The sequence below is a fragment of the Megascapheus bottae genome, chromosome 12 (assembly GCF_031878675.1).
Source record: "Megascapheus bottae isolate mThoBot1 chromosome 12, mThoBot2.hap1, whole genome shotgun sequence".
Taxonomy (NCBI): Eukaryota; Metazoa; Chordata; class Mammalia; order Rodentia; family Geomyidae; genus Megascapheus; species Megascapheus bottae.
Window position 1 is genome coordinate 34,520,268 of NC_143520.1, and position 26,486 is coordinate 34,546,753.

Below are 26,486 nucleotides of genomic sequence, written 5' to 3' on the forward strand. Positions count from 1 at the left end.
TAACAAAAAAATTAATGTGCTATAAACATATAGCTCCAGCCCCAAAATAAATAATTTAAATATATATACTTTAAAATATTTGTTAGCAAGCAACTGCAATTTGGATATTATTTAGTTGAAATTACACAATTTGCCACTAGATGGGACCATTCCTTAAGCAACGAATTTGACTTCTCTGTGCCATTTCTTAATATTGGTTACTTTCATTGCATTATACTTAATGTTCTCTGTATTGATCTAGTTACAATACTAAAATTTACTAAGAACTCTCTTTAGTCTTTCTACTGTTCTCTCAAACTGAAAATGTTTGAGTGAAAGTTTTTTCCAACAGTGAAACAGCTGATATAAAAGACATTATAACTAAAATAAAGTTATTAATTGACAATCAAGTTGATATATATCTTGGAACTTCAAAAATTCAAAACGTATTCTATCCCTTTGTTGTAAATATTGCCCACAGGAAAATTTCTTCATCTCATTTTGCAAATGTTCTTATTTTTCTATGAAACCTCCCTATGGTATGTATAAAATTACTTTTATTCACTAAGTTTAGTACTTATTTGATTGCACTTATTTCTTATGGCTTCAATTTGTTGAAGCCATATATATATATATATATATATGTAAAACATATGACAGAACACAAAATACACTTTACTCTGTGATGATGAGCACATACTCTGTAAAAAGCTTATTCTTATCTTGTTCAAATCGTTTCTAAAGATCTCCAATTCCCTCACTCAAGTGAATTACAAAGCAATGCTTGGTTCAGAAGCAAGGAACTTTTACGAGTTTGAGAAAATAAAACAAGCAAAACAAAACAGGGATTCCTATAATGAATGTCTGGCTCTGCCAGATAAACTCTTCATGCTGCAAAGCTAACTAATTATAATGCAGCAGATAGCAAGAAATAATTAAAAAATGAGAAAAGTATGACTTTCATGCAAATATGGAAGGAATATACAAGAAAACATCTCAAAATGGTGTGCACCTGTAACCCTTGCACTCAAGGGTCAGACAGAAGAATGGACATTTCCAGTGCAAGCTAGGCTACCTCATGGAATCTTATAATAAAAACAAAAATGAAAGCAAAACCAAATAAAATGACAACAAAGAAAATAGGATGGGAGAAAAGAAAGATGAAAGAAATGGAGGAAAAGAGAAAGGAAGTGAAGGTAGAAAAGGAGAGTAAAAGTAAACGAGTAGACAAAATTTACCTAATTAACAGAGGGATGAGATAAGATGAATATGCCAGTAGAAGAGTTAAATCCAAAGACAAAAATGTATACAGTCTATTAGTCAAAGTCTTGCTGGAATAAGGTTGGTGAAATACCAAACAAAGAAAAAAACAAAAGAAAGAAAACAGAGAAAAAGAAAAATTGGTTCCAAGCCAAGCTATATAGAAAAGGTCATTAGACTTCGCAACAAGCTGAGCACAGTATAGTAGCCAGTATCTGTCATTAGAAGTACATGAAAGGCTGAGTTGTGTAGGACCACAGACTCAAGTCAGTCTGAGCAGAAAAGTTCACACAACTTCATTTCAGTAAGAGAAGTTAGGAATAGAAATACATACATGTCACACCAACTAGGTTAGAAGCCTAAAATAGGTATACTGTGGTCCAGGTGAGTAATAAGATTGTACTTCAAAAATACTGTGAATGTGAGCAAATAAATAAATAAATTGGAATTATAGCTTAGCTTCAGAGAACAAGTATTAGATGCTGAGTTTAAACACCAGCACTGCTAAAAATTTTAAAAAGCACAAAACAAAACAAAAGCAAGCATGCATATTTGCAGTGAGTTATCAAAACACCTGGGACTATAAATTCATTACAAAATAATAATTCTTAAAGAACACCCACTAATCCATTCGAATAAACTATGAAGAGTATGTTAAATTCCTTCAGAACTATATGATCTACTCCAGTTCCTATACTTCCTGAAAAGGTAAGACTACACAGCTAGTGGCTGAGATGATTCGAAAAATGAATCAAATGTTATTGTATGATCTATTGGCTGTGTAGACACGCCCCCATTAAACAATTCTAATATAACAACCATTTATAAGCTTTATTTCCCTCTCTAGAATATTATTTTTGCATCTCCATCCCAAATGAAACTAAAAGGAGTTTTCTAGTTAAATAAAAAATGTTTAAATGTGGTGCAGCATTGCATTTGCACTTATACATGCTCTAAAACTCACAGAGAGCTATATAAAATGGGAAAATATTACTTTTTATGCAGTCAGTCTGTTGTTCAGCATTCAGCTTCTAAGGTTTCATGGCTTATAAAGTACTTTAGGACAGAAGATATTTCTGTAACGTTTATACCTTTAAAGGTTGATGTAATTTTAATAATAACTAGACACATTTCAGGCTCTAATAAGCACAGTTCCCATTGTCTTTGATTTATTCATCAGTGTGAGAAATTTGAAATTTGGTAAGGTCTAAATTTTAAAAAATTAAAGTGGTTTTTCACACGAAAGCACTTGCTTTCCATTATTGAAAAGTCGTATTAACTTACAGGCGTCCCCTTTTATGATTAAATATCTTGTTAAACCAGTTGAATTCTGAAAGCATTTTTATTTCCAATACTATTTTTGATAATAGAGTGGTAAGATAATTATAATCAAATCTGGATTTCTGATGGATAACATCTTTGGAAACTCATGTTAATTTAATATGCTATGAATCTACATTCATCTGCTCATTACAAAAAAAAGTTCAAGGATGATACTCACGCAGGCTTAATTGTATAGGCATGTTTTTCATGGACAAAGGCCCCAGCAAGACCTCCTGCACCTGAGTTTAAATACTGGAGTTGAAATAAGAAAACTTTGTGAGGCACATGATTATATAAGGATGAATGAACAATATTTTTATTTTAGATTTCTTAAACTATAACTTGACTGTGTGTTATTATTTGTGCTTTCATGACAAAATAAAATATTGAATCACTTCTAAAAAGAGAAACAAGAAAGTTTGTGCTACATTTATTCCTATTAAACACCAAAAAAAAAAAAAAAAGAAAGAAGAGGAAGAAGTAGAACTATGACTCTAATTGATCTAGTATTGAGCAAAGCAGCTCAGGAACAGGCCTTGAGTTCAAGTTCCCATTACTGACTGAAAAAATAAATACACTAACAATAATAAATAAGTATATAAGTAAAAAGAATATTGGGTTGAGATAAATAGTTTAATTTTTAACACAAGTGGTAAGTAGCCATAATTTTTTTAAAATTTGCCACAGTTATTCACATAACACTGAATTCTAATTTATTTAAAGGGCATATATTCAAGTTTTCTTTAATAAAATCTTTTAAAAACACAAAATGTCTAAATTAAAACTGGATTATTTAATTTATGTATTTGCTGTCAATTCATATTCAAATATCAGTACTAGGTTGATTTTTTAAAAATAAAAATTACATTTAGGGGAATTTGGTCTAGTGGTAAAGTGGTTGCCTAGCATGCAAGAAGACACAGGTTTGATTCTTTGGTACTACATGCTTAGAAAAAGTCAGAAGTGGTGCTGTGGCTCAGGTGGTGGAGCTCTAGCCTTGAGAAAGCCCAAGGACAGTGCTCAGGCTGTGAGTTCAAGCCCTAGGACTGGCAAAAAAAGAAAAAGAAAAAATTACATTCAGGTATACAGAAATTCATCAAGCACCACATCTCTACCCCCAATGCACACACCAAAAAGAAAAGAAGAAAACAACAAAAATGTAACAAAACTAAGGGCTCTAATCGATTTAAATTCTAGTGGGCTCATTTTTCTCTAGATCTTCCTGATTTTTTATACAACTTCATGTGTTGAATAAAAAAGAGTAAATTCTCTGTACTTGTGGAAATACTAACCTCTTTGCACTTTAATACTAAGGACAATCAGAAAATGAAATACTGACAGGAAAAAGTAACTCAGATTCTAAATGGGCCCACAAATCTAGTTTTCCCTCTAGATTTCTGTCAATATGAACTAAAATTATATATATATATATATGTATTTCAACTAGTTTGTACCTTATAGGAACACCAGCAGGCAAAATCCACGCCCCAGTCATGCAAGTGGAGTTCAATGTTTCCAACTGCATGTGCTAGATCGAAACCAACAAAACAACCCTATGGAAGAACATAATTGGTTTTTAATTTGGTTTCTGATTGGAAACCGTACGTATACATATTTTTAAGTAAATTCTAGACACTTGCTTGTCTAAAATGAATGTTTATTTTGTGATGCTATAGCTGACAATGTGTGATCTACACTATTCAAGGCTACCAGATCAAAGACACTTTTATAATTGAGGCATATTTCCTTTTTTAGCTAAGCTAATGGTCTCACTGATGCAGAAGTAGAATGGAGATAAAAATCCAGGGAATGGGAGGAGGGAAATTAGGAGAAAACATGATGATGCATAACAATGTCACACAAGAAATGTACTCATTACCTTATTTATGCAATTGTAATACCCCGGCATCAACTTTACAATAAAAGAAAAAAAACGATTTAAAGTAACAAAAGCACAATATTCTAAAAAATAATATTTGCAATTGTGAAAATAAGAATAAAAGTAAAAGTAAAAGTAAAAAAATATCAGGAATCTTACAACCAAATATTGGAGAAAAGTTTTCATTTACTCCTGTGGGAGAGGGAGAATTCACTTAAAATATTCTTGGAAAAGCTATAAAAGTTCAGCATTTGTTAGATAGTCTCCATTTTATTACATAGATGTTAATTGCATAGAAAACATTCAGCCACATTTTGTGATTTGTCTCAAACTAATGCAATTGTGCACTTCTTGGAGGTATTAGCAGAACTGTTCATTTTTGCATAATAAGTCATAGACCATTTCAATTCAGACTCAAGTATTAGACACACTGTCTTGGAAATAAATGAGGAATCACTTTCAGTTAAAGAACCTAAAGTACAGTTATACCCATAGATAAGTTAGTTTCCATGACAAATTAAAATTCTGGAGAATTGGTGCCTACATACATACATACATACATACATACATATTTATATTTAAGTCTTAAAATTGCAGATACTATATAGACAAGATATAATCTCAGATCTTTTTGTAAATTCTGGTAAGTTTTAGAAATGTAAAGTATTTCCATTTCTAAAAATGTTCAGAACGTTTGCTTTGGTACATGATAGTAATGCAAAGGAATCTTAGGGTTTCTCAACTCTGAGTAGGTCCCATGCAGAAGTGAGTTCAAGTGAGAGGTGAGCCAGGCTCTCTAGCCAAGTCCTGATTATATCAGCTTACACTAAAATCACTCTCCAAAATAATGAGTATCATTTCAAGCCAACAAAGTTTGAAATGCATCGACAAGCAAGAGCTAACATATACATTCATAGCAGGGCATAATTTATCTGGTCATATGAGGCACAGTTATAGTCTACTCAAAGAACTGCAGTTGTAGAAGCTGTAATATAGAAGATTATGGTCAGTTAATGCTCGAGTTTCTCTTAGCCTCTCTTAGGAGGAGACAATCTGTTCATGCTTGATATTGTTTTGTAAGTGCAAATGTGTATTTGAATACAGCACAAACCCTAGTGTGAGCCAGTTATGTCATCTCTTACTTAGTTTCTTTAATGGGAATTGTAGTCATATTGTTTGAGAGATCATGGTTAGTTTTGACCCTTCTCATATATCGAGGTGAACTTACATTAGTTTCTCAAGATATTGCCTTAGTTATTTATAATTGCACTCATCATAATTACTTGCTCTAAATTTTGAAATTACTATACTAAGGAACATATCTATTGACTTAAGTAATATACTTGTTATAAACAATTTAGACAAGATCAATTTAAGATTTTTTTCCTAACATCCCTGAAAAATGAGCATCCAAGTTCAATTTGACTAAACAGGCAAAAATCTCAGCATTCAACAGGTGGAAGAAATTCCAGGGCAGCCTAAACTATTTAGTAAGATCTTTGTGCAAAGCTGTTTCCTCACAGAAAAAAAGTACTCATGAACATTTAAAAGCATCAATAACCTTAAATTCTGCCTGTTGGTATTTCTCATGGAGTAGGGATAAAATTATGATCTGTGCATTTTATTAAAAAGTGATATTGTGAAATGCAACAGAACCATTGTTAATACTGACTGTGGCTACATTTGTACTACATGCTACATGTTCCACAACAGAAAAGACAGGCTTGTTCTTACTTATAGCACAATATATTTAAAAATAATGAATTTCGGGCCAGGAGTTTGGCCTAGTGGTAGAGTGCTTGCCTAGCATGCATGAAGACCAGATTAGATTCCTCGGTACCACATACATAGAAAAATAAAAGCCAGAAATGGTGCTGATGCTCAAGTGGTAGAGCTCTAACTTTGAGAAAATCCAAGGACAGTGCTCAGACCCTAAGCTTAAGCTCAGGACTGGCAAAAAAAAATGAATTTCATACTGTACTTAATATAACAAGATCTAGTATGTTATAAAAGATACATTCCTATCTATACTATGTAACTCACTTTGTTTTCTGGTGTTGAGTAATATTTTTTACCAAAATATAATAGATTTTTTTCAATGTATGCTGTATAAAAAAAGACAGATTAGGGCTGGGAATGTGGCCTACTGATATAGTTCTTGCCTAGCATGCATGAAAACCTGGTTCAATTCCTTGTTAATATACACACAGAAAAGTCTGTACGTATGATACATACAAACTCTTTTTATTTGATTGACTTTTCTTCATTTATTAGCAGATGAAAAATTTTTTAATATATTTTTATTGTAATTAATAAAAGTGTTACATGATATTTGCCAGACAGAAGGTGCATTAATTCACTTACATTGATACCCTTTCACAGATACATACAAACTCTTACATATGATAGGGAACAAATGCAATTAATCTCCAACAATATTTGGAGGTTTACAAGTTGCCAAAATAAAGGCTGCCAGACAATGTTCAGGCTTAGCAGATACATGTACTCATAAGTTTGCATTTTAAGAATAGTTGTGCACTTGAAATTCTATTTGGAAATAAATGAGAATGTCATTCTGAATTTGCAAAGTTTTTTCACTCATTTCTTAGAACAGTGATCATTTTTAATTAAGTTTTTCAAACTCAAGTTTTCATAGATTTTTTCCATATTCATAGATTTTTTGTATACATCAACTTTCATTAGAAAGCTTAAGAAGTAAAAAAAGGCTCTACTTTTTAATATTAATTATGTATGAAGAATGGAACTTTGAAGAAGTCACACAGCTTTCCCTCCCTGCCCACATTATTAAAAGCCTGCAGCCACAGCTGTAGCACACAAGAGAAAATTACTCATTGGCTGCTGCAATGTTTTCATGCATGTACAATCCTTTCGATGTGGATGTCAGAAACACAGACTGCTTTGGGAAATAAATATGACTGGAAGTTTCTAACTTGAACAAGAGCTTCACAAAATGAAGTCATCGAAATGTCACTAGAGGGCAGTATCATAAAAATAATGAAATTTTTTTTTTCAAAAGCTATCAGGCGCTATAAGTAGTTTTATTATTTTACCTTTAATAGTACATAATGTAATGTGCACCAGGAAAAGAAAAAAAATCAATTCTGCCCTTCCTATATACTTTATAGAACTTGTAAGTAAAAGTTAAAGTATTTTCCAATGTACTTTTCCTCAAAATTACCCATTGATGCTTACTTCATGTTTGAATTACCACACATGTTCACCCAACACAACACCTCCTTGCCTACTCACCTCTCGAAATGATCACAATCCTGAAAAAGGCATCTGAGTGCTTTTATTGGGCCTTGCTCCATAGAACATTCAATCCTACAAGAAAATATGAAGGTTTCTCTGTTTTCCTTGAGAGGTGGCGATGGGAAGCAGGAGGATAAAAGGAAAACACTAAAAACTAAACTGACACAAAATGAAGCTAAAATTCCTGCAATGGGGAAAAAAAAAACAAAACAAAGAACTTCTCAATTCTTCTTAGGAGTCTTAAATATTTGGTCCCTAATAGCTCTTCTCAAAATTCCCAAACCTCTCTATATATTTGCATACACTTCTTCTCATTGTTATACTTTTTCTTCCAAGGTACCTACTGATATGGTTTGAATGTACCTCAGTCCATAAGGTGTATATTAGTTGATATTTGGAGGTGTGGTATTTAGGCATTGATTAATGTTAAATCAGATACTGAGGGTGGATTTCCATGGTGGCATGCTATAAGAAAGGAGAGCTGACACCCAGCTCAGTTTTGCCTTGTTAGGACGAAGGGTCTTCACTGGATGCCAATGGCTTATTCTTGCATGAATCTTCAAACCTGTAAGTTAAATAAACCACTCTTCCTCAGAAACTACTGTCCTGTCTGTACTCTTCAGTATAGCCATAGAAAATGGACTAAGGTACCTGGTTTTGTTAGACTTTTGTCCACAAGTAATTTTTCAGGTGGGAGGGAGGGCTAATTGGCAACTCTTTTTCTCTTCTTCAGCACTCAGTTTGGTGTACTATAGGAGTTACAGTGATCTACTGAAGTGATTGGTTCAGATATATAAATCTCTCACAGAATTTGCTAGTTTTACTGTCTTCTACTCTCATACCATGTGAGCCTAAGCAATCTTGAATATATCAGTAATCAAATAAACGATTACAAATACTCACTTGTTAATATTCTCTCAGCTCACATTGCATTTTAAAACAGGATCTTTGCAGTTTGTTTTAGAGGCATAAAATCTTTGCTCAGATAGTGCATCTTTTAAAATGAAGACTACTATAGGTGGATATATTGAATATCCTTTTGATTAAATATATTTTACTTTTTCTATTAAATTGCTTTTTTTCTGTTCAGTAGAGTTTGAAATACATGTGGCTTGGGAAAATTTGCAGGGAAGTTCTAGTTCACCACTTTTCAACTTGAATAAACACTGGTTTTTTAAAATGAAATATGAAAGAGTACATCATTAAAATTTTTAACACTTTATTACTCTTCTGAGCAAATTAACTTTTAAAGTGTTGAATCTGTTCCTCCTTTACCTAAAGATATCCCCTGAATTAGGAAAATCATTAGTACACAGTAGATTTGATGTGAACTAGATGTAATTGCGCAAGATATTTTTTAATAATCTCAGGTTTGACATTCACCTGGAAGGCATTAGAATACTCATAGGAATTGTTAAAATAGCAAAATTATTAAGGTAGAGAAATAGTCTGTTGTAAGCCACCTAAATGAATGCCCACTTGAAGTTGCAGTTCTCTGGTCCCTGTGGGTGCCTGGAAGGATTACCAATGGCTGTTTGTAGATATGAACCTCCGAATACTCAGGTCTTGCTGCCCTGGACCACACAGTTATGTCACCTCTGTTCTGAGCACTGTGATAGAGGAGTCCCTAAGCCCTGTATCACTTTTACCTGGTACTCCTGTGTGTACTCATAAGTGCTTAGGAGAATGATGACTTACGCCATCTTAAGAAGTGTTTAGGTATTCTGTATATCTGTCTTTCAGGTTCAAAATTAATGAAAACATGAAAGCAGAGGAGAAGGGGAATATTTTATATTTTAATATAATATAGTATAATTCAATGTGTCAATTTAGAAGTTATGAAATAGAACTAATATGTGCATGGATTGTAAGAGGAAAGGATTTGGAAGATATGAAAAGAAAACCAAGCTTGAGACCTTAAGCATCGTGCAAATTGCAAGTGACAATCCCTTTTTGTATGACCAGTGTATGCTTTGAAGACCAAACTCCTGCTGTGGTTTTATTGTTGTTGCTGTTGTTGCAGCTGCTGTTACTATTGTTATTGGGAAAAATATTTTTAAAATTAATTTGGATATACTTTGCCAGTTTGTCTCTCTCACCCTCCCTTCTTCTCCAAGTTTTTCTCTTTTTTTCAGAAGGACAAAACTGTAAAAATAAATTCAGAACTGTTCTTCAGTTTCTCTGGCTGTCACTATCAAGAATCTCACACAAAATAGACTTATTTTCATTTATTTCAAAGACAAAAAATAGGAAAATAGCTTAAGGTAATTTTTCAAGCCTAATTTAATTCACTTAAAATTTAATGACTTACTGGAGCATGTCTACATGTCTTAAGTATGTCAAATGCCAGAAATGGAATTAGAAAAAAAAGTTGAAAATTTTGCAAAAAAAGGTAGACTAATTAGGCATTATAAGTAATTTTGAAGAAATTTCTTATTGGATTGAAATGGAAACATAGTTCTACTTTTTATTCAACACTGTGATTTATCAGCTAAGCTCTAGAAACATTACTGAATTTGTTTTGTTTTTTTTTTAATTTTCTTCCTAAGCGGCATGTGAAAGAAAGTGAAACCAAGACAAAGCGACAGAGATACTATCTTTGTGTGAGTTGAACAACACTGTTTTCCAATATATAGGCATCTAGTAATATGTGCAAAGTACTATGCAGAGTCTGTGGTGTTTGCACTTTTACCTTGATCATCATTGAAGAACCTACAGAGATAAATTTGCTAAATTTGAATTAAAATAAGCCTGACAATAGTTACATGACAGTACAAAAGTGGCTGATGGTACATTTTTTCACCATGTCATGGAAGTTCAATGGATGATCAGTAAAGGACAGATGAGTTAGGAAGTCTGTAAAATTACTTCACTTTACCAAAAAAGAAGCATGAATCTATATAGCAGCTATGGCTGAGCATCTCTGGTCAGGACATTATGTGCACTGGCACTGGGATTAAAGGTCTGAGGTCCAATCCAATGAACCTTGTCACTCATTACCCTATATAGATGATGCTCTAAACATACAAGTTGTTTTTTTTTCTTCTTTTTTTCCAGATGATATTTGAAAATAGGAGTTTTTATATGAATTCTCGTGATTTTTAGTTTTTGTCATGTACTTAATCTACACCACAGCTATTAACATTATGAGGAGTACACAACAAAAATATTCAGATAGTTTTCAAACTGTGAAGCAGCTAATGGTGGAGCTGAAGTAGGAATCTACAGTCTTCAGAGATTGGAATGCTAGGAAAGAAGGGTTTCTAGTAGAGAATATATACAATATATACAATATATGCTTTAGGTACTATAAAAGTTACATGAGGGAGAGTGGTAAAAATTAATGTAGTGATCATTTAAATATATACAAATCATATGTGGACTTTATTCTACAACTAATGGGGAAAGGATTGACAATTCTTGGGAGAAATATGATATAGGAAATTCAAGAAAATATGTATCTACTCAGTTATTACCCTACCAGTAAATCACAACTGGAATTTCAAATGCATGCTAACTTTTTAAGTTTAAATATATCTACTGGTGTTAAAGTAGATTTAAAGCATCTGTTCATGTATCTTATGATAGTAATGATTATATATGGAGATAACTCCATTTAGATATGAGCTGACAGAATTACTTCCTATAAGATTATTTAATTACTATGTGAATGATCAATCTCAAACATGTTTGCTTTTTAAAATAACTACACCCTATACATGATAATTTTTGCCAGTCCTCGGCCTTGAACTCAGGGCCTGCACACTGTCCTTGAACTTTCGCAAGGCTAGACCTCTACCACTTGAGCCACAGCATTATTTCTGGCTTATTTCTATGTATGTGATACCGAGGAATTGAATGCCAGTCTTCTTGCATGCAAGACAAGCACTCTACCACTAGGCCAAACTCCTGGCCTCAAGGACACTTCTGTTTCCGCCCTTAAAGCCAATTTTAACCTGGGGTATTTTGACATAAACATTTTCTCAGCATTGAAAAAAGGTTTCAAGTTAGTGACCAACCTGGACTTTTCTAGGCAATATGATTCTTTCTTCTGTATGTACTACAAATAATTTGCTAAGGAAATGAACCTTTTTTCCTTAATGAAAGTAAACTTAGATGCTGATATTCTAGTTCTTCATATTCTTAATCCAAATTTCTGTAAATAATTTGACTCAGAAAAATGCTAGATATTAAAGAATTGATCTTTTATTGGGGACTTTTTCCTTTCTGCCCAAAGATCTTTATAAAATCCCTCAACTTTTACATAGCTCAGTTGATAAATTAGAAATGGTATGCTCACTTCCTCTTGAAAAACTTCTGTTCCTCAGATTAACAGACTTACACCAGCCTTCCTTGGTTGTTAGTCAAGAGGCATGGAATATGGAAGATTTGAGAAAATGTCTTGGGTCTTAGCAACTAATTATAAAATGTGCACCACCTATAAGGAGCTTGGCATGTAATATCTACTTCAGAAGGCCCTGGGGTTAGCTCTTATGCCAGTGAATGAAACTTGGTTTAGGAGAAATAGCTATCCCTACTGGCTTTGAAGAGAATTGTTGTTAAAAAAAAAATCACAAATCCTGATTGACATCTAAGTGGCTTGTTTTTCCCAGATCTATAATCCTAAAATAACATCTGGAGTCTAGAATTTTCGTCTGTTGAGACTTAATCATTCTATCTCATATGGTCTATTTAATTGAATCTTCAATTAAATAAAACACCTGGTGAAGGCTGCTTAGGAGCAGTTTAAACATTGTAGATATGTTGGTACTGATCCTTATCAAAATATTTTGTCTTAGTGATATTTGGCAGTCCCCACATTTCTGGATGGATTGAAGACTACAGATATTTATTGATGTAGCTAGACAAAACAATCTTTTGCTATTCCTAAAGCAAAGAGTAAAGGTCAATAAGTTAATGCGCACTCCACCTAAAACTTATTTTCCCCTTTACCAAAGTATAGATCAAGGTTCCCCAATCAATCATTTTTTATGTGCAGTTCAGCTGCAGTAAATCTACTTTTTTCTTCTGGGTTGTGGAGGGAGGTGTTGGTGGTTGAAGTAAGGTCTTAATATACTCCTGTTCGGGTCTAGAATTCAAGATCCTTCTGTCTCAGTATCATAAATCCTAAGGTTACAGGCATATGCTACCATACCAGCTTTAATGTATCTTTTTTATTATCCAGAGAAAGTGTATGATCAAAGAAAGTAAAATAGGCATGTACAAATACACACACACACACACACACACACACAATCACGCACACAAACACATTTGAACTGTCCTGTTCTTATAGTCTATTAATAGGATTAAAATTACACTACAGAAGCTTAATTTATTCTGGTTATGTGAAACCCTATTTATTATTATTGAGAAGATGAAGATAAATATGAATATTTTATTGAGATTTAAAGGATTTATGTGGTGTGAGCTGCATTTCTGTCACGATGTCTCAAGGATAGTTTTTAAATTCTCATGATGATAGTGAATTTAACTCCTTTCCTTTGCCCACTCGTACTCATATCCATTTTTATGACTTTGGGTCATCACATTTCTTTCTAAAAATCAAATAGAGCTGTCTTTTTGAACATCTTCCATGACTTTTAATCGATCTTTCATGAAAGCCAAAATGGCTTAATAAGTCCTTCTGTACCTGGCTTTCACCTCTTTTAGAGATTCCATTTTGGACCTTTCTTTTCTTAAATTCTTCAACCAAAGTATGTAGAAATATATGACTTTCAATCCTGCCAATAATTTTACATTTCTAGAATAATCTTCAACATGTAGCTATTCCTCTCAGCAATATTTTTATCTTGTCTCTATTCATTCTAGAGTTGGCTCCCCTATTGTTTTGTCTAAAAAAAAGCACCATGACATTTCACATTAAATTAGCTGATAGTGGGTACTCCAATAACACAATATCAGTTATCCTATTTTGTGATGAATGAAAAAAATCCAAGTATGTATTACTTTACAATAGAGCATAGTAATAAAATTCTTTTTATGTACTAATGATCCAGGTAAATTGTACTTTCAGGGTTTTCACATTGAATTGAAATCCTTTTGTACAACTATGTTTAGATAATAATTTAAACAAAAGTACTCAATTGCTAATCCTCAATTGCTCACATCTGCAGTTATAGCTGGTTAGGATGCAGTGGTCAGAACAGATAGTGGTTTGAAGCCTGACTGAGCAGAAAAGTCCACGAGATTAACTAGTGAAAAAGCTAGACTGCAGGTATGACTCAAGTGGTATAAAATCATCTATGAGCAAAACACCCAAGTGATTTTCAGTGCCCTATCAAGATAAGATCCTATCAAGTGGATAATGACTTTGGAAAATAAATAATTCTGAAATCTACTATTTCTAGTAAGTATGACTTAATAAGTATCTAATATTTATGAAAGAGGTTGTTTTTATATTTAAATATTACATATACCAGATTATATTGTAGTCATAAGAAAATGTGTTTAGTAATACATTTTTCTGGCTAATTAACTGCTGAGATACTGATACCTTATACAAAAGTACAGATACTCTTCTATTACTTTCATAGGCTTCATAATAGGGACTAGAAATACTGCCTCCACACTTCTTGTCAAAACTTAACCAATCCAGTTTGATCTTAATGTGCTGTTCCTCTCTCAGCCTCCTGGGTGCTGAGATTGTAAGAGTGAATCATACCATCCCAGCTACATATTTATTACCATAATCCTCACTGAGATCTTTTTGGTAATATCAGTTTATCTGTTTGAATCTGTGTCTCAAATTCTAACATTTTATTGGTGAATTGGAAGTAAAAGTCCTTTAGATTTGCCAGGGCTGACTTTGAGTGAGCTCATTATAGCTCAGGCTTTTAAGTAGCTAGTATTACAGATGTGAGCTGGTACTATCTGGCTCTTTTATATTTTAATATTTCATCATCCAAATTTACAATTAGATGTTTTCAAATGCTTTGTGAGAAATAAAATGATGAAAGAAATAAACAGGAGGAAAGGAGAAGACTTGAGGGAAAGAAACGGAAGTGGTAGAGAGGGAGGAAAGGAAGGAAGAAAATGAAAAAGTGAAGAGGAAGGGAAAGAGAGGAGGAAGGAAGGAAGGAAGGAAGGAAGGAAGGAAGGAAGGAAGGAAGGAAGGAAGGAAGGAAGGAAGGTCGGGAGGGAGGGAGATGGAGGGAGGGAGGGAGGGAGGGAGGGAGGGAAGGAGGTATAATCTTAGAAATTCCAAGATCCCAATGGGTATAACTGGGAAATAGCGTGAGTTAGCAAACCCAAATCCAATTTACAAACCCTTCTTGCTATGTCTCTCTATGGTGGGTCTATAAATGCACATGTTTTTCCTCACCAATGCTCACTTTAGCTCACACTTCAGAAGGCAGTGAGTCATACAAAGAAGTCTGCTAAGTTTTTCTGGGAATAGATAGGCACTGTAGATGCCAGGGAAAGACAAGCTGCACTGCCACTTCTCCCTTCCTCCTTCTCTGCCTGAAATAGAAATGTGGTGTTTGGATTGGGGACAGCACCTTGTGACTCTGTTGGGAAAAGTCTGTGAAGATGCTTAGCACAACTCTGATGAAGATTTCTGAGCTTGGAAGGGCTTCTTGTGCCCTTAGTATTTAACTATTCTGTAGTTAGAAAAAGAAATCACTGTGTTTTGGCTGGTTCTTACTGGGATTCTGTATACTGCAACTAATATATTAAGTTTTGAGTCTGAGTATGGGGTTTATTTTGTTGTGTTTGTGGTGCTGTGATTTGAATTCAGGGATTCATCCTTGTTAAAACACTTCAGCCATGCCCCCAGAACTCTTCTTTTGTTATTTTTTTCAAGAAGGTTATTCTGTTTTCGGTTAGATAAGCCTAGGCCATGATCCTACCATTTATGTTTCCCTTGGGATGCTCAGGCACCATGAACTTTCTAACTTACATGAGATTTCCTTTGGGTCACAAATATTTTGTTATAACATCACAAAGAGATTACAGTTTCTTTTATAACAGGCAGTAAGTATCTTGAAAACAAAGGAAGGTTTAGAGTGTGTTTTCCAATAGGGGTGATTGCTATGATGCCACAAAATGACTTAGGACGCCTTTTACTTGCCATTTGTGCTATTTATGTATGAGCATTTCTTTAATTCATTGCTCAATATTCATTTTTCCATTTTCCTATCACATGATTTTTAAAGATTTACTTAATGATATTGAAGTTTGCATTTCAAAACATACTCATTGCTTGTTTTGGATTGCTGTCATGGTAAACTGCTGGGAACTTTCCTTTTAACTCACTTAGCCTATCATAACAGACTGAAGCCCCTTTTCCCTTAGAATCTTCTTTTTCTTGATTGACACCTTTAATTTTCTTTTTTTTAAATTCTTTCTTCTGCTTTATATTCATAGACCACTCTAGAGAATTATGTAAATCTAATTTTAAATTAGCCTATTTCCTCACCTTCAATTGAGAATGGAGGAATTGCCTTGTGAGAGGGTAAACATTTATTAGAATAATTTTGATAATGGGTAAATCTAAGTCTGCTGCATTCTCAGTGCATTCCCAAGGTAGCTGCCACATTTTTGTAGTTCTGTGCAGATTTGAACTACTTATCTCTGCCTTTACTGACTTCACTGTAATTCCCAGGAGAAGCTGACTTGGTAGGCACTTAGATTTTTAAGGGAAAAAAGTCTTAGATACATTTAAAGAATGTTTGAGCAACTAAAATACTTAAGAATAATTACATGTTAAACTTAAATAAGCTGGATTCTAGTGCTTGTGCCAGTAATCCTAGCGACTGAGGTTGCTGAAATATGAGAAATAAAATTAAAAACCCATCCAGACATAAAAGTCCATAAAACTCTTATGTCCAATTTCCTAGCCAAAAAAAAAAAGGAGTAGATATGTGGTTTACATGATAACATGCCAACCTTGAGCAAAAAATTACAAGCAAGAGTGCGGCCTTGAGTTCAAAGTCCAGTACCCACCCCCTACGCGCAAATGTGGGCACACATACACAGCCCTAGACAAATTATTTTTATTTTTAATGGAGAATAAAATAACCACATGAATCCCTTCCTGTAAAGTCATATCAATTGAAGATGATAAATAAAGGAGAAGACAACTTAATATTAGAACACATGGCAATCCAAGAGATATTTTATACATTGGCATTCTCACACTAAATTTATGAGCTAGGTACTGTTGTTCAAACTTAGCATTTTTGTAAACAAAGATCCAAGAAGGTCAAGTCATTGATCCAAAATGATTTAACAATGAAATAAGTAGGCCAAGCTCTGAAATTTGGTACCCTGTTTCCCAAATCCAATGTCTCCCTTTTCTTGTCTTCCCATCTCATTTTTATCAAGGTTAATGAAACATGAATGTATACTAAGGGACCAGGGACAGGTGATTACTTCCATAGTATTTTAAAATATGATTTTTTTACTGGTCTCCCTTTATTTTGGTGCTTAACATTTAATATCCAAATTAAGAAGACATTATCTTTATATACTTTGTAATGCACCACTTTCAGAGCTATCCATCAAACCAGTTGGAAGTCATAACTCGGAATTCCCAGAGCCTGCTGATAACAGTACTAAATTTCTTTTCATTAGTTCCATTCATTAGCTTCAATAACTGAATATATTAACTAAACTGCACGTATATATTAATCTCATAACTTATTAATGTTCAGTATAAAATTCAACTGTCACCTTTTTAAGTACATGACTTGATTGTTGAATCAAATAAAACTGCTATTAAGGATTTAAATACCAAGTGGGAATTTCAAATTTTGCTCTCCTGATTTCTTTTTACACATTCTTATAAACAGAGATATAATCTCCAAGTGGTGACATATTTAAGTGTGATTTAATAATGTGTAGCAAAAGAAAGTTTTTATGACACTTTCTTAAGATTGTTAGGTCTAAAATCCTCCATTTTAGCCTAATCTTATAATTTTAGTCTAGACTTCAAGCACAAAAAAAAAAGAGCGAAAGAAAGAAAAAAGAAAAGTAAGTTGGTTGTAACTCAATCAACTCTAACACCTACTGGATCTCCTATAAAAATCTGCCTTCATTCATCTTTAGATAGGTTTTAAAAGTAGGGATTCAGTGGAAACAACTTGCTCAAGATTACATGTAAATGACTGGGCCACGAACTGAACTTTTATACTGCTTTCCAAAACCATGGTCATTCTTTTCTAAATATAAACTGGTTTACATTTAGAAGGAGTTACCACACAGGGAAGTACTGAAGCAGGGTTTAGGACGTCCTTGCCTGGAGTGATTCCCCTGAGTTTTTGTCTGCTTCCTAGTCTGGCAGCTGATTATTAGAGCAGTAGGTGCAGGGAAGCTTGCCTGGTCTGCTGGCGAGAGTCAGCAGAAAGAATAGCTGCTAGTGAGGAAGTCAAACCACAGAAGTAGCAAAACCCAGCGTCAATAAAGATGCTTAAAGCAAAAGAAAGAATACTGATTTTAAAAAATGTCACCCTGTTTCATGAAAATCTAGTAGTTTTTTACAAAAGAGCAAACTAAGGTACTTCACATGAAGTACAGCAGGACCTATACTTTTTAGCAGAATGAGGTTAGGGGTGTGGCAGAAAGATAAATGAGGTGCAAACCTTTGCTTGTCCAGCTTTAGTAATGGCAGGCATATTGAAGATCTGTCCAGTATAAAAGTGCACCCCACTAAACATGATGACTGCGATGGAATCACCTTCCTTCTCAATGACTTCAAGAATATCGTCTATTCTTAAGAGATCTTCCCCCTAAATCATGTAAGAGAAACATTACACACAGAAAGCTATTGTGAGTTCATTGTTTTATATTTTCCAATCTAAGTTCCACCAAAGTAACATGATTAAAAAAAATCTCCTTACACTAATGCACTTCAGAATTTCAATCAGAGATAAATATGTTCTAAGTATTCAGAAATAATCATAAAATGGTAAAAATAAGTTTTAAAATGTAACTCTTCAAATGTGTTGATTTGCCTTCCATTTTTACAATTAGTTTATTATTTCTATAGCTCTCCATTATTTTGTTATTGTTCTCTTCTGTTAAAATACCCAGAAGTTCAAGGAGTTAAAAAATATTCAATAAGGCCATCTGGCATCGATAACATACTGTATAATTGCTTCCAAAGTAATCACTTATATATGTCTCATCTGAAAATTTACCTAAACATTATGCTTGATAATTTAATAATCAAACTCGCAAATATATAGATCAATATATAAAGAAAATGATCAAAACACCTCACTAGTATCAAGGATATTAGCAACCCCAATCTCAATCCTTTCCCAGCAGGTGAATACTTTGAATGTTGGCTTTCCAAACAACTGGAGCTAAAATATCTCAGTTAAATACAAAATATCTTTGCATAGTCTAACATTTCTGACCTACTTAAAATTATTTATTTCTCCTGCAATAACTTTGATATGAATTGGAGAAGAAATATATCACTAAATATCTTTAATATTGGGGGGATGTCTGTTCATTATTCTTACATTTTTCTCCAGCTACTTTTAATAAATCTTTCATGATTTTCGTTACTTGCCAATTACTCTGCTCCATGTTAGAGGTGCTTTGGTGTGTGCACACACACACATTCTCATACATATGTGTTTTATGTACTCTATTATTACAAGAATACTGAGACTTGCTTATTAAGGATTATTAAGACTTAATGATAAAGTCTTAGGATTATGATAAACTCATGTGATATTAAAATATTGATCACTAGTAATAAAAGTTAACGGCCATATTCATATATGCTAGTAGTTATTAATTTGTTAAGAGCATGTTAAGAGCTATAGTCTCATAGGTATAAAAGTGTTTATTTCACAAATCTACTTCAGGTAGGGAAGTAGCTATAGCACGTCTTACATTTATTTAAAGTAATTTGGCATTGAAAGGAACAATTGTATAACAGCCCAGGAGTATCCTATAAAAAACTTGAAATTTATGTTTTCATGGTTCTCTTTGTTGGCAAAGTACATAAGTTGCAGAGTGGATACAGCTAATTCCGTATACCTTAGTCTTGTATCCTGGATAAAACGCATAATATTTTAGATCCTCAATATATGTTTAAGCTATATTAGCTAAATACTTTGTCTCCTTGTTAAATATTAATAAATCTAAGACAAGTGTCCCTCCTCCACAAACTGTAAAGGCCTAGAATGCTACTGTGTGTATTGGCCATGTTATAAAGTCTGAAGCTATACCTCCCTACTTTTTCCACTTCAGTTTAGCACACTGAAAATTTTGGTAAACGAATTACAAAAGAACAATTGATAGCCATCTTTGAATTTCAACAAATATCACTTGTCCTTAGCTAGATTATAGTGACACCAAAAGACAAGTACATTTGAAATTTAAAAAAATGACATGTCCTATCTGTCACCCACTTTTCATGTCTCTAAAGAGTATGGTTGACTATGGTGGTATAAGTCGGAAAATAGTTTGTTTTCCATATGTCTAGTTCTTGAAAGATACAAATAAATGCATTTCTGAGTTATTCCTATTTTCAACAAAATGATCTAATAGTAATAGAAATATGCCTTTTTAATGCCTCCATGATAGTTCCATTAAAGTAATAAAGATAATCAATTTTTGAGGCAACAGGGAAAATCAATGTTAATAGAAGTACAATAAATATTTCTTTCTCATATACCTCTCTTGGCTCTATTATTCGCATACTTTCCTCAACGTTAAGTCCGTGAAGTTGAAGCTGTGACTCAATAATATACTGGAAAAGAGGGGCAATTTATTTATTCAATGAAGTTTGAAATCATATTACTACTCTGAAATAACTCTGAAAACAAAACATCAATCAAATACATATTATGTGACACTCAAAGTCATAGATAGTGAATAAACAATATAACATAGAATTACTAAGTATAATTTTAACAGAAAACTTAACATTTATTGAAATACTACATATTCGAGACAAATGGAAATGTATAGGTCACTTAGACCTTTAAGAATTAGAAGACATTTTTATATTAACAGTCACCAACCAAAGTCAAACCAATCACTTAATTTAGTGATATAAGTGATATGAATATTCTAGGCCTCAATACAGGATTCTAAAATGTTTTACCTTAGAAAGAGTTAAGTTAGTAAAGGAAAAGGTATTAAATAATTGAAAATGTAAGGTATGCATGGGAACATTTAGATAACAGATTTTCCCCCAATTATTTATGCTGTAGTCCATTTTGCAAGTTCATGCCTACTAATTTTGATAGAATTACATTTCCTACAAGAGATGAGTTAGGATAATTAATAATAATAGGACAAAGGAAGAAATCAAGTTTCTCTAAAATTAGAATGTTAGAATGCACTATCATTTATTTGTATACAGGTCAAATTTCTTTTGTTCATATATTTTTTATTGTAATTAATAGAAGGGTTACATTATATTAGCCAGATAGAAGGTGCTTTAAGTCACATAAATTGGTACCCTTTCTCATGTCTTGGTCCCCATTTTCCTCCCCCCCAAACCCACCCCTCATCTTGTTTTCCCCTCTTCACTATCCAATTTCAAATCAAATTTCTTAAAAACTGTTAAGACAGCAGGAATTTTTAGTGAACCATAAGAACCATTTTTAAATCCATAATAAACACATTTTATGATTTAAAGGCACAAAAGTTGTGCAAGCCAAATTATGAAAAGGAAACTAAATAAAGTTTACATTTCAATTTTATATGGATAAAGGGTTAAGCACAGATATTTGTGTTCATTTGATTCCATAAAAATAAAACGGCAACAAGAATTAATAAAACATCTATAACCACACTTGATTTAGGACAGCAGTTTGCTCAGTGTCTTTAAAAAGACTAATAAATCAATGTTCCCATTCAATCTTTCCCTCCCTTAACACATGTTTTACTTGAACAAAATAAATAAATCAACAATTTATAAAAAAGCTTAAATCAAAAGCACTTGACAGATCTTTTTATTGTGAAGTTACTTGGAGAGGACTAGTGAATAAACATTCAAGTCAAACAAATGAATACCCCACTAGGAAGAGTAAACAGAACATAAATACAAAGTGAAGAAATTCTTACGTGATCAGAAGGGAATGCTTTCGCTTCTAGGAGAATTTTATACCGTTTTGGTGTGGGTTTAAAAAACGAGAGCTGAAATGAAATGGATTTATTGGAAAAAACATTAATGTACAATTTATACATTTGTTCACTTTATATCATACTTTCATTTTACAATCTCCAACATTTTAAAGGTACTAATTAATTAATCATCTTAAGGTATCTGGCAATTTTCAATTAACTTTGTTTCCAATGAATTACAAAGGAGTAGAAGATATTGTCTCATTATGTTTATCAATGGAAAAACAAACTCAGGAAAAAAATGTGAATCAGAGAAAAGCAAATTTTCTAAGTGTATTTAAATGTTAATTGAAAAATTATCCTCTTGAGGATCACTACTACACTGTTGATGGGAGTGCAAACTCGTTCAACCACTATGGAAAGCAGTGTGGCAGTGCCTCAAAAGGCTAAACATAGAACTCCCCTATGACCCAGCAATTCCACTACTTGGCATTTACCCAACTATCCAGAAACAAGGACATACTAAACCCACTAGCACAACAATGTTCATTGCAGCACTATTCACCATAGCAAAGATATGGAACCAACCCAGATGTCCCTCAGTTGATGAGTGGATCAACAAGTTCTGGTATTTGTACACAATGGAATTCTATGCTGCTGTCAGAAAGAATGACATCTCCCCATTTGTTAGGAAATGGAAAGACTTAGAAAAAATCATATTAAGTGAAGTAAGCCAGACTCAAAGGAACTTAGGCTCAATGGTTTCCCTCATTCGTCATAATCAGTAGAAACCTTGGGCTCTACTAGCAGAGATTTGCAATAGAGCAAAATCTTGATACATAAGCCCATATAATGTGAAGCTAATTGAAAGGACCTCCAGGATATTGAAACAAAAGCCATATAATGAATGATTGTTGTCCTTAATGTACTATGTTGTCTCTCATCTCCTTTGCTGTCCCTTGGTTATCTCATATTGGTATAGTATCTCACTTTGTTATCTGATATATTGAATTTATTTGTATTTGGATATTTGAAATTTGATAGGGAAGGGGGGAAAACCAAGACGGATGGGGGGTGTGGGGGGGAGGGAAATGGGTACCAAGACATGTGAAAGGGTATCAATGTATGTGAATTAATGCACCTTCTATCTGGCAAATATCATGTAACCCTTTTACTAATTACAATAAAAAAATTATCAAAAAAAATTATCCTCTTGAACATTTAATGGTAATTCCTGTAGTGTGGGCAATTTCCCAGAGTATGTATGTATTTTTCACACTGACTTTATACTACAAATTTAGATTTTATTGTATATATTTTCCACTGTAATTTTTAATAGCCTTTCAGTTTAGGTTTATTGATAAACATCTCATCTTTCACATAAGTTTTTTTTTTTCCCATCTTAGAGGCATAAGTAAAAAGTAGTATCATTAAACAAAAGGTCAATTTCTCTATTTAGTTGCTGGGAAATGAGGACAACAACCTTAACAGTGAGAATGGAGTAGATACTAACTGGGTATTGATTATAAATCCAATTGCTAAAGTAATTCTTACATATTATGACATTAATTCTCAAACAAATAAATAAGGTAAGCATGAGTAGAAAATACTGACTTAGAGACAGTGAAAAAGATTGTCTACCATCCAATAGATAGTAATTAACAAGAGCTAGGGAATCAAAGTTTGGGTTATATGAACTTGTAAACTGTTTCAAAAATATACTTTTTAAATGAAATTAAAAACTCTCAAAGCATCAAATGATTATTATATACATAATTTCCAAAATTGAGAGTGTATTTGGCAGCTTAAGGTAAAACTATTAAACAAAAGAAATACTTCAAAAATCATTTAAAGGATTAATTAAACAGTTAGCTCCTTTTCTCCAGTTCAATTTTATTGCCCAGTGTTGTAAAACTATCCCTCAAACCTTCATTCACCAAAGTGTTCTGATTCATAATCCCATAATGCTCAAGTCCAGCTACTGGAAATTGCCTGAAATGTGTGGCTCAGTCCTTTGCTAGTAATTGAACATCACTGTCTGGTGTGCTTGCCAGCAGTTTCTCTTTTCACTCACTATGACTTTTTTTTATTTTCTTATGTCCTAAGATAAGATCTCTTTATTATTCAAAAGCTCCTTGCAAAGGTCAGCTCTCCCATGATTATGAAGAAACCATTATATCATGGCCCAGCATTTCCTGGTAAAAATGAATACAACCTCACAACTTATTTTTAAATAGCTATCAGAAACTTATGAATTAAAGATAGGAGAACATAAGATTGTTTGGATGAGTTTATTCTAAGCATTGATGGGAAAAGACACTTACCATTAGGAGATGCAAATTAACACTCAAGCCATTCATTAGGACTATTTCCTTCTCATTGGCTCCTACAAAATAAAACATCTCGCAATTTAGATTTTCCTATGAGTCATAAACATACTTGATAAACAAGTTAGAGCGTGTACACTTGATCATTTAGAGTGGTTTTAGAGATAAAAGCATGTTTGATGTGTCATCATATAAAAGTAGAAGTTTTCCTACTTGGCTCATTTTTCCAAATGGAATCTGGACTTATATAGCAAAGCTAGCAAAAATCTGTGTTTCCTTTCTGATATTATAAATAATAAGACAAAAATAATGAAACATTTTATTTGACTGTATACTAAAACTGCTGATACCCTATTATCAAAATTCCCAGAGTCATTTTTGTGGAAAATGGACCTAGCAATGTAATCTAAAAGAGTTATTAAGGCCAATCATATTTTTACAAAGCTGTTTGTTTCTAATGTCAAATAAAATGAATCTTTAATAAAAGAAGGTTACATTGTCAAACATGTCTCTGTTATTAAAATATGATAGATATAGTTCAGAAGTAAAAGGAGCTTTTATCAATTTACAACAGCCTGCATAGTCTGGAGTTTATTCAGAAACATGGAGATACTGATACATATTCTCTGGTGAAAAATATGTAAAATGAAGATACGCACTATGTAATCATACCTTCATCTAATTCTATTAACTAGGTTTGCACAGGAAAGATAGACTCACAGAACAGACTGTATTAAGAGCATAGTAACGATAAGTATATATCATTCTTATTTTGAGTTCTTATGATGTCTTTTATAGGCAATTAGAGTTGGGTATTAGGAATGCTGTCTCTTTAACCACACGCAAAAGATAGGCTATGCTTCTTTTCATTTACAAGCCTATACTAGATGTTAAAGTCTATATTAATAGCCATATATTTTGTTTCCAAATAAATACCTCTGGCATTCTATTTTAAAAACTAAATACTAAGTGAAATAATAAATGGAATAGATTTCAGGATAAAGTCTCTTTAGGGTAGTCACTGGAAATGTGCTTAAGAATTCATTTTTTCCATATATTTTACTGTAATTAATAGAAGGGTTACATTATATTCACCAGAGAGAAGGTACATTACTTCACAAATATTGATACTCTTTCTCCCTCCCCCTTTCCCTATCCTATTTCAAATAAACAAAGCATATATAAAATATATCAGATAAAAAGGTGAAATATTATAACAATATGAGATAACCAAGGGACAGAAATGAGATGAGAGATAACGTAGTACATTTAGGAAAACAATCACTCTTTATATGGCTTTTGTTTCTATATCCTGGAGGTCCTTACATTTAGTGTCATACTATATGGCCTTATGTATCTAGATTTTGTTCTATTGTGAATCTCTGCTAGGAGAGCCCAGGTTTCTATTGATTATAACAAATGAGGGAAACCATTGAGCCTAAGTTCCCTTGAGTCTGGCTTTCTTCACTTAATATGATTTTTTCTAAGTCTTTCCATTTCCTTACAAATGGGGAAATGTCATTCTTTCTTACAGCAGCATAGAATTCCATTGTGTATAAATATCACATCTTGTTGATCCACTCATCAACTGAGGGACATCTGGGTTGGTTCCATATCTTTGCTATGGTAAATAGTGCTGCAATGAACATCGTTGTGCTAGTGGGTTTAGTATGTCCTTGTTTCTGGACAGTTGGGTAAATGCCATGTAGTGGAATTGCTGGGTCAATGGGGAGCTCTATGTTTAGTCTTTTGAGGAACTGCCATACTCCTTTCCACAGTGGGTGAATGAGATTGCACTCCCACCAACAGTTTAGTAGGGATCCTTCCTGGCCACATCCCATTCAGCATCTGTTGTTATTAGATTTTTTTGATCCTGGCCATTCTAACTGGAGTGAGGTGGAAACTTTCTTTTTTCTTTCTTTCTTTTTTTACTGTAATTAATAGAAGGGTTACATGATATTTGCCAGATAGATGGTGCATGAATTCCCATACATTGATATCCTTTCACATGTCTTGGTCCCCATTTCCCTCCCCCCCCATCCTCACCCCTCATCTTGTTTTCCCCCCTTCCCTATCCAATTTCAAATAAGCAAATACAAATATATCCGATATATCAGGTAACAAAGTGAGATACTGTAACAATATGAGATAACCAAGGGACAGCAAAAAAGATAAGAGATAACATAGTACCTTAAGAACAACAATCATTCATTATATGGCTTATGTTTCTGTATCCTAGAGATTCTTTTATTTAGCGTCCTACTATATGGCCTTTTGTATCAAGGTTTTGCTCTATTGCAAATCTCTGCTAGGAGAGCCCAAGATTTTTACTTTCTTAATAAGGACCAAGAAACACAACAAATCAGAGAAAGGCTGGGTAAGTG

At 33.2% G+C, this 26,486-nt stretch overlaps 1 protein-coding gene across 1 annotated transcript in view; it reads right to left on the reverse strand.

Moving 5' to 3' along the window:
• Positions 1-26,486, reverse strand: part of Kynu (kynureninase) — a 91,788-nt gene that overhangs the window by 27,871 nt on the left and 37,431 nt on the right. The window contains exons 5-10 of the mRNA XM_090343129.1: positions 24,100-24,161; positions 21,776-21,847; positions 20,376-20,450; positions 18,322-18,468; positions 4,017-4,115; positions 2,741-2,814 (exon numbers count right to left, since the gene is read on the reverse strand). Of these exons, the coding sequence (XP_090199255.1) occupies positions 2,741-2,814; positions 4,017-4,115; positions 18,322-18,468; positions 20,376-20,450; positions 21,776-21,847; positions 24,100-24,161 (529 nt within the window). The remainder of the gene's footprint in view (positions 1-2,740; positions 2,815-4,016; positions 4,116-18,321; positions 18,469-20,375; positions 20,451-21,775; positions 21,848-24,099; positions 24,162-26,486) is intronic.